This window comes from Triticum aestivum, chromosome 3B (genome assembly GCF_018294505.1).
Source record: "Triticum aestivum cultivar Chinese Spring chromosome 3B, IWGSC CS RefSeq v2.1, whole genome shotgun sequence".
NCBI classification, from domain to species: domain Eukaryota; kingdom Viridiplantae; phylum Streptophyta; class Magnoliopsida; order Poales; family Poaceae; genus Triticum; species Triticum aestivum.
This window is the reverse complement of record NC_057801.1, coordinates 714,172,044-714,184,466: the sequence shown is the minus strand read 5'-3', so window position 1 is coordinate 714,184,466 and position 12,423 is coordinate 714,172,044. Positions and strand designations below refer to the sequence as shown.

The following is a 12,423-nucleotide window of genomic DNA, read 5'->3' as shown; positions in this document are numbered from 1 at the left end:
TAGTCTTGATCTTGCGGGTGCGAGATTGCTGAGTCCCCGTGGCTCACAGATACTTCCAAAACTAGTTTGCAGGTGCCTATGTTACCGTGCAGATGACGCAACCAAGCTCAAGGAGGAGCTCGATGAAGATCTTGCCCTTTGTGTTGTTTCGTTCTAGTTGATCAGTAGTGGAGCCCAGTTGGGGTCGATCAGGGACCTTTGTCGCATTTGGGGTTCTTCTTTTATTTTGGTTCCGTAGTCGGACCTTGATTGTATCTGTATGATGTAATGCTTTATTCATGTAATTGTGTGAAGTGGCGATTGTAAGCCAACTATGTATCTCTTTCCCTTATGTATTACATGGGTTGTGTGAAGATTACCTCACTTGCGACATTGCTTTCAATGCGGTTATGCCTCTAAGTCGTGCTTCGACACGTGGGAGATATAGCCGCATCGAGGGCGTTACAGCAGTGTCTTACTGTAGCTTATGATACTTGATAGTACTCTAGTCAAAAGAAATAATGAATATAGCTAGTTAGAACAAGCCTGCAATTCCAAGTCTTAGAAGCAAGGGCCACAGAGTTACCCTTACTGTAACCTTCACACTGTTCCTTACAATGACTTTATGAAGAACATTTTTTTTGTGACAAAACAGAGCACTCTCTCTGATTTCTATTAAGAGAAATCACCATGTCTTACAACAAAGCAGAAAAAAGAAACTGAAAGATAGAGCATAAGACTCCACTCCCCTACGAAATTGCAATTGCCATACTGAGGAAGGAAGGGAAGCCATCCCTTTCCCCTCCCAGAATCCTCAAGGCAAAAGAATCTACTGGAGTGGTCCGAGGCTTGGATTCAGAAAAAATCCAGCCCCGGAGCGCATACAAGTCTGTTCATTCTAACAGAGGCATACATCAGGACTAAAGTTTCTCATGATATCTTACAAGACCACCAACTGACTGAAAAGCAAAAGAAAGTAAGCTAGAGTGTAGTGACAGAAGTTATTTTCATCACAGCAACGGGATCTTCCTGTAGTAAGTTCACCCCTGGATTCTCCCAGTCTTCAGGCGCCACCCATGAGCTGCTTTGAACACTTCTTCCGCCACCTCACTTACTTGCTTCACTCCAGCCTCCATCATCCTACTTCTTGCGGGATTTCTCTGCAAAATATTCCAATCATTTAAATTTTTGAGAAACAGGTTAACAGGCACACAGGGATCATTCACCCTATTGTTGTCAAAAATAATACCGTTTCTTAACTTCCAAATAGTCGAGCAAATCACTGAGATACCTATCATGACCAAACTTTTTTCATCTTTTCCAAATGTATTTACCCAGGTTTTCATAATTGCATCCAGAGTTTCTGGAATGTCTCTTAGATTGAAAGCACATTTCAAGATGTTCCACAATAATCTAGCAACTTAACAGGACAGAAAAAGATGATTTAAATTTTCTTTATGTCCACAAAAAGGGCATTTATCATCTCCTTTCCACCCCCTACGAAGCAAATTATCTTTAATAAGAATACTTTTTCTAAGAGCCAACCACATGAACACCTTGATTCTGGGTGGCATTTTAATCTTCCACATATACATGTGTGGATATTTGACACCATTTTCAATCAGATGCCTATAAAAGGATTTTACAGTATAAACTCCTTTTTTGGTCAAAGACCATTTTATCTCATCTCTACTCTCATTCAAAGCCACTGAGCTACATGCTTCTTTAATATGCCCCCACAGCTCTCTAACATCTCCCACTAAAGTTCTTCTAAATTGCACATTATCAAGATTGTTGTCAAAAATTTCTTTAACTGTTTTCTTTTTATCAAAACAAAGATCATAAAGCCTAGGGAAATTTTTACTTAGGGGAGCGGTGCCAATCCACCAATCTTCCCAAAAGCGAGTTTTATCTCCATTCCCTATTTTGAATTTGCATAAAAAGACAAAATGATCTCTGTGTTTCAGTATATCCCTCCAAAACTGGGAATCTCCCTGTTTGGCTTGAACAGTGCCCAGATTCCTATTTTTAATATATTTTTTCCAAATAATATTTTGCCACAACCCCTCAGTTGTGTATAATTTCCACCACCATTTACACAGCAATGCTTTGTTGATGCATGCAAGGTTTTGAATCCCCAGACCCCCCCCCCCCCATATCTTTTGGCCTGCACATGTCAGACCATTTCACCAAATGGTATTTTCTTTTTTGATCATTCTCTTGCTATAGTAGTCTGGCTCTAAAAAAATCCATGCGTTTTCCCACCCCAACAGGGAACCCATAAAAGGACATCCTAAAATAGGGTATGCTTGTGAGAGATGACTGAATCAATGTAACCCTCCCTGCACTAGCAACTAATCTGCCTTGCCGGGTTTCACATTTTTTTTCTCCATCTTATTCTCTGGAGGTTTCCAATGCTTGTTACAAATTCTATTTTTATCTATAGGTAGCCCTAGATATTTCATAGGCAAAGTACCCACTGGCATGTGAAAATTCTAGCACATTCATCTTTCTTATCAACTGCCTCTCCAAACAGGAAAAGCTCACTTTTATGAAAATTGATCTTCAAACCAGACATTTGCTCAAACAAACATAAAATGTATTTCAAATTGTGTGCACTTTCTATATCATCTTGCAGTAGGAAGATGGTATCATCTGCATACTGCAACATATTAACCCCATTTGGTATGCATTCATCTAGAACCCCCCTTTACCAACCCATTTTCTCTGGCTTTGTTTAACATAATTGCTAGAGCATCAGCAGCCAAATCAAAGTTCAGAGGGGATAAGGAATCCCCTTGTCTCAATCCTTTATGAGTAGTAAAGTATTTCTCTAGGTTCTCATTAACCTTGACATAGACTTTCCCCCCTCTAACAGTCTCCATAACCCAATCAATCCATTTATCTCGGAACCCCTTCATTTTCAACATTTGAAACAGGAAGGACCATTTGATTTTGTCATAGGGCTTTTCAAAATCAATTTTCAACAGTAGAGCACTTTGTTATTTTATACTATTCAAAGCCTCATGGAGGATCAAAACCCCTTCTGTCGTGGAATTAACACGTCAGATGTCCTTAGTGTCAGGACTTAGTCGCGAGGCCAACACATCTATGTGGTAGCTTGAGAGGGGTTGAGTGGGACGAGAGACGCAGGGCGGATCAACACACAAGACAAGGATTTAGACAGCTTCGGGCCCCGGGAAACATCATCCGGTAAAAACCCTACATGTTGTTTGAGGCTAGGTCTCATTATCATCACGAGGGAGACGTCGTAAACCGGCTCTTTGTGTCTATCCCTAGAAATTGTTTCTTGCTTGTAGCTTCTCCCTCTTTGGGGAGCCCTGCCCCTCCTTATATATGTTGAAGGGGCGGGTTACATGTGGAGTCCTATTAGGATTAGGACTAGTCTATCTCTAATGCAAACCGGATACAAGTCCTGGTCTTAACTCCTTGTAAGGTAAATATTCCTCATGCCTTTCCTCTTAAACCAGCCCACAATAGTTGAACCAGCCTTCATGAACCGCCAGACGGGCCACCGGGTCTTGTCGCTCCTCTGACCCGCCCGCCGGGTTACTAATGAACCGCCAAGATCGGGCGGGTAGCCCGTGAATCGCCAAGCTCCCGGCGGGTTACCAGTAAGTCGTCCAGTCCGGCCGGGTTATACTTCCGGCTGGTTTACGCCACGGGGTATATCCCCGACACCTTCCATAATATACCTGCCCTTAACAAAAGCAGTCTGAACATGAGAAATGACATTAGCAGCTACCAATTTCAACCTGTTCATTAACACCTTTGTAATAATATTGAAGCAGACATTAAGCAAGTAAATTGGCCTGAATTTCTGTATTTGATTAGCATCTATCCCTTTTGGGACTAGAGTTATAATCCCATAGTTTAGTCTACTAATATCAATTTTCCTACTAACAAAGTCATCCAACAGAGCTTTTAGATCATGTTTTACCAGATCCCAATAATGTTGATAAAATTCAGGAGCGAAGCCATCTGGTACAGGGGATTTATTGTGTGCCATTTTAAAGACAACCTTCTTAATTTCCTCCAAAGAAAATTCTTCAATTAGGATTTTATCATATCCCTCTTGGATCCTAGTGGGATTATCAATATTAAGTGAGACATAAGAATTATCTGGTGGACCAAATAGGTTTTTGTAAAAGGTGGTAATATAATCTATCAGGTTTTTATCCCCTTCTATTATCCCCTCAGCTTGCTCTAGTCTGTTAATTTTGTTTCTTCTAAGTCTCCCATTTGCCTTGGCATGGAAGAACTTAGTATTACTATCTCCCTCCAGTATCTCATCAATTTTGGCTCTCTGTCTCCATTTAGCCTCTTCCTGTTCAAGAAGTCTATCAAGCTGAGCTCTCAATTCCATCTGCTCTTTCCTGTCAGCAGATGTAAGGCCATTAACCTCACAATTTCTATCAATGATATCCAATTTATGTACGATATCTTTTTTTAGTTCAAAATACCATGCATTCATATTTATGTTCCACCCTTTAAGTTTGGGTCTTAGATTTCTGAACTTCCCCAACAATCTATCTATGCTATCTCCTTTGATGTTAGTATCATTCCAGACTTCCTGAACAATTTCATCAATTCCCTCTCTAAAAAACTAGGCATTTTCAAATCTGAAAATTGGCTCAGTTTTTTGGAAATCTCCAGAATCTAAGTAAAGAGGAGTGTGATCAGACTTCTCTCAAGTCAAAGCTGTCATTTGGGTTAAGGGGTATGTCTCTTCCCACTCTGAGCTACAGAGAATTCTGTCCAGCTTCTCAAAAGTAGGGCTGTGCATATTATTTCCTCAAGTGAATTGTCTCCCATTCATATCAAGGTCTCTCACCCCAGCCTGTTTCAGAATGGCATTAAAAAGAAAACTCCAATGCCCAAGAGATCCTGGTTTATTTTTCTCACTAGCCTTTCTAATAATATTGAAGTCACCTCCAATCAAAATGGGATTAACACAATTTTGAAAGACTCTGGACAACTTAGCCAGGAACAGAGCTTTCCTCTCTTGTTGTGCATCTCCATAAACCACCACTAAATCCCAAATAAACCTATTTCTAACATCTTGAATTGTCATTTTTATGCGATAGTCTCCTTCATCCTGAGAGATCACATCTAATGTGGTATAATTAACTCCCAACAAAAGGCCGCCAGATTTTCCCCTAGCTGGGGTAAAATGTCAGTGAAAATCACTCCCTGCACAGATTTGTTGCAGATCATTTCTAGAAAATTGTTGTCTCATGGTCTCTTGCAGGCCCAAGAAATATACTCTCATGTCCATGATCATTTCCCTCAGAAATCTTTTTTTGATGTCTCCCCCAAATCCTCTCATATTCCAAAGACGACCCCTCATCTTTTTTTTCTTATTTTTCCTATCAAAAGATTCTAGGTTTTCGACAGCAGAGGCAATTTTAACTCCAGAACCTCCGATAGTTTTACCTCTTTTCTTCTCTTTTCTTGAAGAAAAAAGCTATTTAATTAATTCCCATTCTTCATTCTCTTCCTCTTCTCTCTCATTATCCCCACTATCTAACAAATCTTCCAGAGAATGTTCTCCAGTATCAATGATATTATGCTCCTCAGGCAGAGAGGTTTGTTTCTGATTATTACTATAATCTGCTATCCACATATCAACCCTTGCTTGTTCAGCCATTTTTATCAACTCCACATTATGATTAACAATGTCAGGCTTATTTCCCAAATTAACCCCAACCCCCTCAGCAATCTGTTGCAGGCTCTGCTGGAAAAGGCAGTGCCTAGGAGGCGCTTAGGCACGCCTAGGCACTAGGTAATGGCCAAACGCCTCGCCTAGGGCATAAATGGAGGTCTAGGCAAGGCAAGCAAGGAATTTCCTACGCAAGCAAGAAATCATGTCATGTACTGCACTAATATGCCAAACGGGTTATATTCCAATGGTAGTCGACTGTAATTAACTTATTTATATGCCCTAAACTAATATCAACACCCATATAATAATCACAAATACACTACGAGTAAAAACTATATTGCCTCCTAGGCCGCGCCTAGGGCGCTTAGGCACTGCCTAGGCACTAGGCGAAGGCCAACTGCCTCGCTTACGCCTACCGCTTTTTCCAACCTTGGTTGCAGGACATTATTAGATCTAGAAATAATACTAGAAGGAGTGTACTCACCATAATTGTTTTTCTGCGCTACTCTCTCTTTAGCCAAATCAGTGATTTTTTTGTTTTCTTTGCCTTTTAGTCTAATGCATCTTCTCAGTTCTTCTTCTTCTTGGGATTCCAATTCTCCCATACCAACCTTCTTGATTTTTGTTTCAAAAGATTCAGTCTCCTGACTAGCAGTGTAATCCACAGGTTTCATATATCCTAGCGCCACAGCCTGTTCCATTAGTTCCAAGTCTGTCAATCCCCCTCCCTCTCCCAGCTTTTCTTCCGCTACTGCTCCTCCCTCAGTGTCCTCTTTTTCATCTTCACTCCCAATGATTTTCTCCCCTGACTGTGACCCTCTCACCTCTTCACTTGCCTTCATATTGATTTGCAGCAGTTCATGCTGTCTCTTGACCTCCTTTTCTAGAGTTTTATTTATGATGTCCATTTCTTTCCTCCTTTTTTCCTCCAGCATCAGCTGAGCAGTTTGTCTAGCTGCAAGTTCCTCTGCTTTCTGTAACCTAGCCCTCAAACTTTCTTCTTCATTCTGAACCTCATCAGCCAACACTGCACCTGCTTTTTCTCTAGGCATCTCATTTTTTTGACCTATGTCTCCTGCTTTAAGCACCACTTATTCATATTGTTTCAACCCCATGCTCCCTAAGCTAACAATGGACTTTCCAAACTCAGATTGCTTGCTCTTTTTCTGCATCTCATTCTCCCTATGTGTTTCAGAGCTCTCCAAGTCAAGGTAGTAAAAGATTTTCCTTTTATTCCCCTCTTCAAACTTGTACCACCCTTGTTCTGCAATGGAATCAAACTCAAAACCAATATCATAGAGCAGTAAGTCTTTAGTGGTTATCTCAGTGCCAGCAGGTATTTTGTGTAGGTCTCTACTCCTACTTTCACCCTAATTTCCTCCTTAGAATAAATGTGTTCCACATCTACTTCAACCACTAGCCCCAGAGCTGACCCAATTTCACAAGCACCCATGTAATGCCTCAGAGTGTCAGGCACCCCCCACATCTTAATCCAAACTGAATGAAGTTTTCCTTTAGCTTTATCATCTGGACTCCAAAAGTACACCTCCACCATAGCCCCTATGCCAAGCAGGGTGAATTTGCCAAAGTTTTTCAACTCCACCAATTTGGCCTTGTTAGGGAATCTCATAAGAAAAGTTTTTGGACTCTGAAACTTGGCTCTCCAGGTCCACCCCCAGTCAAACATTTTGCTAAATCCATAGGCCACAGTGGTGTCATTCAACTATCCCTCCTGCACAATAACCAAGGCCATGGGATTAATGTGCTCAGTAGCAACAATCTCTTTGGTGTTCTGCACCAAAAGGCATCCCAATCCCCTGGCCCCATATCCAACATATTTGGCAACTGGTTTGGGCTGTTTCAGAATAGTGCATTCTTCAGTATTGTGAGATGGCCTCTGACATACCACACAGAAGACCTTATTGTTGCAGTCACTTTTTACATGCCCCTGTTCTTTGCATTTAACACAGAAAAGATCCTTGTGATTTCCTATTTCTTTCTTTTTAGCTATCTCTTTAGCTCCTTCCACTCTAGCAACTACTTGTGGTTGTAGAGTTTCTTGTTTTGGCATATTGGATAACAGAAACTGATATTGCTGTGCCATTTGTTCTTGTGGCATGAAACCAAACTGCCCAAGCCCCATTCCCATTGGCACAAGCTGAGGGAAACCATTGTTGCTCATCATAGGGAATCCCCCTGCCAATTGGTCCGGTCCTCCCTGCGTCCCCATCTGTGCAAAGTTTGTATTGTTAGCCACAGACCTACTTTCCTGCCTGTTCTCACCCATCCCAGCCTGGTATCTCTCCTGTTGATTTCCACCCTTGTCCGATGCAAATCTGCCAAACTTATTGTCTCCATCTCTACCACTCCCTGTGGAATTTCCATCCCCACCAGAACCACTGATGTTAGTCCCTGATCCTCCTCTGAAGCCCCCCTCTTTGTTTCTCCAGCCATATCCATCCAACTCTCTCTCTTCTTGCCTATTAAACCCTCTCCCAAAACTCTCAGATCTGCCATAGAAATTACCTTTCCCTCCTGGATTGGTTCCTCTCCCAGGCCTTGGCCTCCAACTCTCTTGTCTGCCAGCCATAGCTTCTTCTTCTTCTTCCCAAGGTAAATCCCTCTTCTCCATGTCCCCTTCTTCACTTGTCACCGCCAAGGTTTTGCTAGGGTTTGGTAGGTGGAGGAAATCGGGATCAGGGATGAAGGATGGGATGCCCCCTATATATAGGCCCACTCCCCCCTATCTTTAGCTGGGCTTTTTTTGCTCACCCCACTACTGGGCCAATTTTCTCCTGAGCCCACCTGGTCGCCCCCCTTTTCTCCCTCACTGCCCACCCACTCCACCTGCATCTTTTCTGCTCTTGACTCATATCCATTTTTATTGTCCTGATTTTCTTCCATCGCTTCTTCTAACATAAATTTTTTTGGGATAATGTTCCCCCTAAATTTTATTTCAACTGATGTTTCTTCACAGAGAGTCATGTCTCTTTTATCAATTTTACTATCGTCAACCTCAAAACCCCCGCAATCAGTGTCAATGTCTGATAAATACTCAGGAAATCTGGGTAGATCCCATATCTTGGGTATCTTATCCCTAATCTTTATCAACGTAGTATCAATTTTTTGGGCATGAAACTTCCCCCAATTGGGTGAATCAATGTGAATGAATTCATTTTGATTAACATCTTTCTGTTTTCCATCATTAACTTCTTCATTCTTAAGCAAGAGGCTTTGAACATAAGTGTTCATCCTCTTTTCCAACCTACGATTAACTCGCCTAATTCGACGCTGAATATCAATTTCGTCCTGACTACTCTCCCAATCGTGAGTATGCGTCAGGTACTTAAGAGCGGAAGGGTAAATCATACCTGAAACAGTGAGATCCTCGTCAGAAACATCATCTGAATCTTCACTAGCTAGCACCCAAAAGCGGTTGCCACCAATGAAGGATTCAGACTCTATTCCCGGCGAGGCGTACTGAACGGCGCGGCTCTGGTGTCCCCGAGGTTGGTGAAGCTGCGGCGAGACGGGCAGAGCGGCGCGGCGCCCCCACCGCCTCCTGCGGCGCCTGATCCACCGGATCCTCGCGAATCTTGATCGGGGTCATGGCCGACCCTGGAGTGGGGAGGGCCAGGACCCCCTCTCGCGGGCGAAGCGCCGATTCCCTCATGGCGGGGCCGAGATCCGCGGTCGCGAAGATGGTGAAGGCCACCCACTTCCTCGCCACCGCCCTCACCAGCGAGTCTGCCTGATCCGCCGCCCACATAAGCACTTGCAGCGGGTGCTTGCGCCCTCCGCGCCCGAACAGCGACCTCTCCTCCTCCTCCGTCAGATTCTCCACAATCGCCTCCGCCTCCGCATACATCTCGCGCTTGCTCAAATACCAGGCCCCGATCTCTCTCAGGCGGATTCGCAGGCGCGCATCCCTGCCCGCGAACCTCTGCATCTTCTCTTCGGTGATCTCCACCATCTCCGCCGTGAACTCGAGCAGACAGAGCAGTGGATGGGGCGTGCGGGAGAGGAAGAGTGGGGTGAGGAATGACCTGCGTGAAATCCTTCGGTCTTAATCCCCCATCCCGTCTTAATTGCTCTCCCACCAGCCGCATTACATCCGTCGCCGTTTCCCGAGACGCCATCCCCGCCGGTGATCTCCTCCTCGATATGCGCGACGTGACAGGGGAACGCAACCGTGGCCCCAGGGGCCAACACAAACCCGCCCCCCGAACGTCTATCCACCGTGCATCCGCGCTCGTCGACGAGGTGTATCTTCGTGGTGTGCGGGCGGAGCACCACCACACCCCGATGATACGTGGGGATTGTCACCGATTTCAGATCGGCGGCGAACCACGCCGACCACCGCGCCGTGTCGGGCTCACAAACCACGTCGCCCATCCCTGTACACGGAGGATGACGCGAGGTTCGTCCACGGACAACTTTATGAACAACATAGTCCAAATGTACGATACATACTCTCATTTGTGCGGCAACTTTATAATGAATCAGTTGTGATAGCTATTTAACGCGATGTCTCTTAACATGAACCAGTTGAGATGCCTTGCAGAGAAAGTGAGAAACAGCATGTCAGAGTGACCCTAGTAATTTATGGCCTTTATTGCGTTGTTTACCTGGTTTGTTTGTCATGTTTGCGTCAAAGAAACTCTTTGATGCTTTTTCTGTAGCGATTTGTCTCCACAGTTTTGTCATTCAGCTGAAAGCTTGACTATGCTGCGTGCAGGGGACGCTCACTGATGGATCAGTATTTGACTCTAGCTATGAGAGAGGTGATCCCTTCGAATTCACTCTTGGGAATGGGCAGGTGATAAAAGGTTATTCTCTTTTCCTGGAGCAGCATGCAATTATTGGTTTATCTGTGGTCCATATTGTACTGGCTTGAAGGAACAACAATGTACTCCCTCCGACCACGACGAGTAAATCGGAATGGAGGGAGTATGTTATAAAAAACGTGGAGAAACGGCATGTATTGTTCTTATTAGAAACCTTGGCAATGGCGCCAACCTACATTTTTGTTTCCACCTGTGTGTAGGTTGGGACCAAGGCTTACTAGGTATGTGTGTCGGCGAAAAGCGGAAGCTAAGAGGGTGTTTGGATACTCTCTAGTCATGTGGCTAGTAGTAGTCAGACTAGAAGTTTTTAGTCAGGCCCTGTTTGGAAGGTGACTACTACTAGTCAGCACTAAATGTCTCAGTATTAAATGTCCCTTGTGCAACACCAATTAGAGAAGAGAGAGGGGGACTTTAGGCAGTACTCCCTCCGTCCTTTAAAGAGTGTACTTCCAACTTTGTTGGAGGGTCAAACTATCTCATAGTTTGACCAAGTTTTTACAAAAATATATCAATATTTATGAAATCGAATGGGTATATGATGAAAATATACTTTATGATGAATCTAATGCTACTAGTTTGATGTCATAAATGTTGATGTATTATTGTGTAAATACGGTCAAATATAAAAATGTCTGACTTTCCAACAAAGTTGGAAGTACAATCTTCAAAGGACGGAGGGAGTAAAAGTCAGGGGTGTTTGGAGATTTACTGACTAAAGGTGACTACTACTAGTCTCTAGTCAGTAAAAGTTAGGGGTGGGGTGACTAGGGACTAAACTAGTTTTAGTTACCCACTAGTCAGGGATGTTTGAAGGTTTACTGACTAAAAGTGACCACTACTAGTCTCTAGTCTTTAGTCTCTAGTGATCCAAACACCCTCTAAGAATACCTGCAAAGATGGGTTACGGTGAGCGAGGCTCCCCACCAAAGATTCCAGGTACGGCTTGTTAATTTGTATGTTTGCCTGGTACGGTCCTTGCCATGAAATCGTATCTCGTGTACTGTTCGGATCGTCAACTTTGATATTGCCATTCTAGCGTGTTTGTTGCCTGCATCATATGATCCAAACACGACATGCCGCCGTGCACTCTTTCATTGACCAGCAATGGTGACTACTCCCTCCGTTCCTAAATAATTGTCTTTCTAGAGATCTCAACAAGTGACTATATACAGAACAAAATAAGTGAATCTACACTTTAAAACATGTCTACATACATCCGTATGTTGTCCATTTGAGATGGCTAAAAAGACAAATATTTAGGAACAGAAGGAGTAGTAGTTTTGAACTCTGATGATAGGTGGTGAAACTCTGGTTTTCGACACGGAGCTCATCGCCGTCAATGGGAAGACGTCTGCCGGCACCACCGCGGAGAGCAACGAAAGCGAGCTTTGATATATACCCAGATGTAATTTGACTTGTGATTTTGCGAGTTCGTCGGCTAAAAGGGCCGTCGTTTTCGAACAATTTTCCATCGTGTTTAATGTGTTACAGAGACCGGTTAGATTGCTGTACCAAAGGATCATTGTGACCAACAGCTGATCTATATCATGCGAAACATGTTTTCACTCCGGATGGGCGTGCGGCTGTTACTAGTGAGAAGACAAGCATCTTCTGTTCCTTCAGACTGTGCGGCTGTTAATGATGAATGAGCACCAGCATGTTACACTGCGTGCACAAGTCGAGCATGCAGTGCGGTGATCAGTGGAGAATGAATGAATGATCATGTGAACACCGGTCTCACATTCTCGCATGCCGCGGCAGAGATCCCGTGGGCCTCACCTCGTGGAATATATGTTCTTCATGTTCACGGTACTATCCAACACTCGCAGTGCGCTAGTGCTCCGGCGGCAGGCAGGCAGGCAGGCAGCGGCATCGCCACGAGCTTCTAGCTTTTCAGTCTTCATTCAAGCC

At 43.8% G+C, this 12,423-nt stretch overlaps 1 protein-coding gene across 1 annotated transcript; it reads left to right on the top strand.

The window, feature by feature from the left end:
• The first annotated feature begins 10,192 nt into the window (after window positions 1-10,192).
• LOC123067745 (peptidyl-prolyl cis-trans isomerase FKBP15-2-like) lies at window positions 10,193-11,904 on the top strand. The gene is made up of 5 exons (XM_044490410.1): window positions 10,193-10,234; window positions 10,404-10,494; window positions 10,713-10,767; window positions 11,396-11,448; window positions 11,810-11,904. Exons 1-5 carry the CDS (start codon window positions 10,193-10,195, stop codon window positions 11,902-11,904), a joined length of 336 nt encoding a protein of 111 aa, XP_044346345.1.
• The last annotated feature ends 519 nt before the right edge of the window (window positions 11,905-12,423 follow it).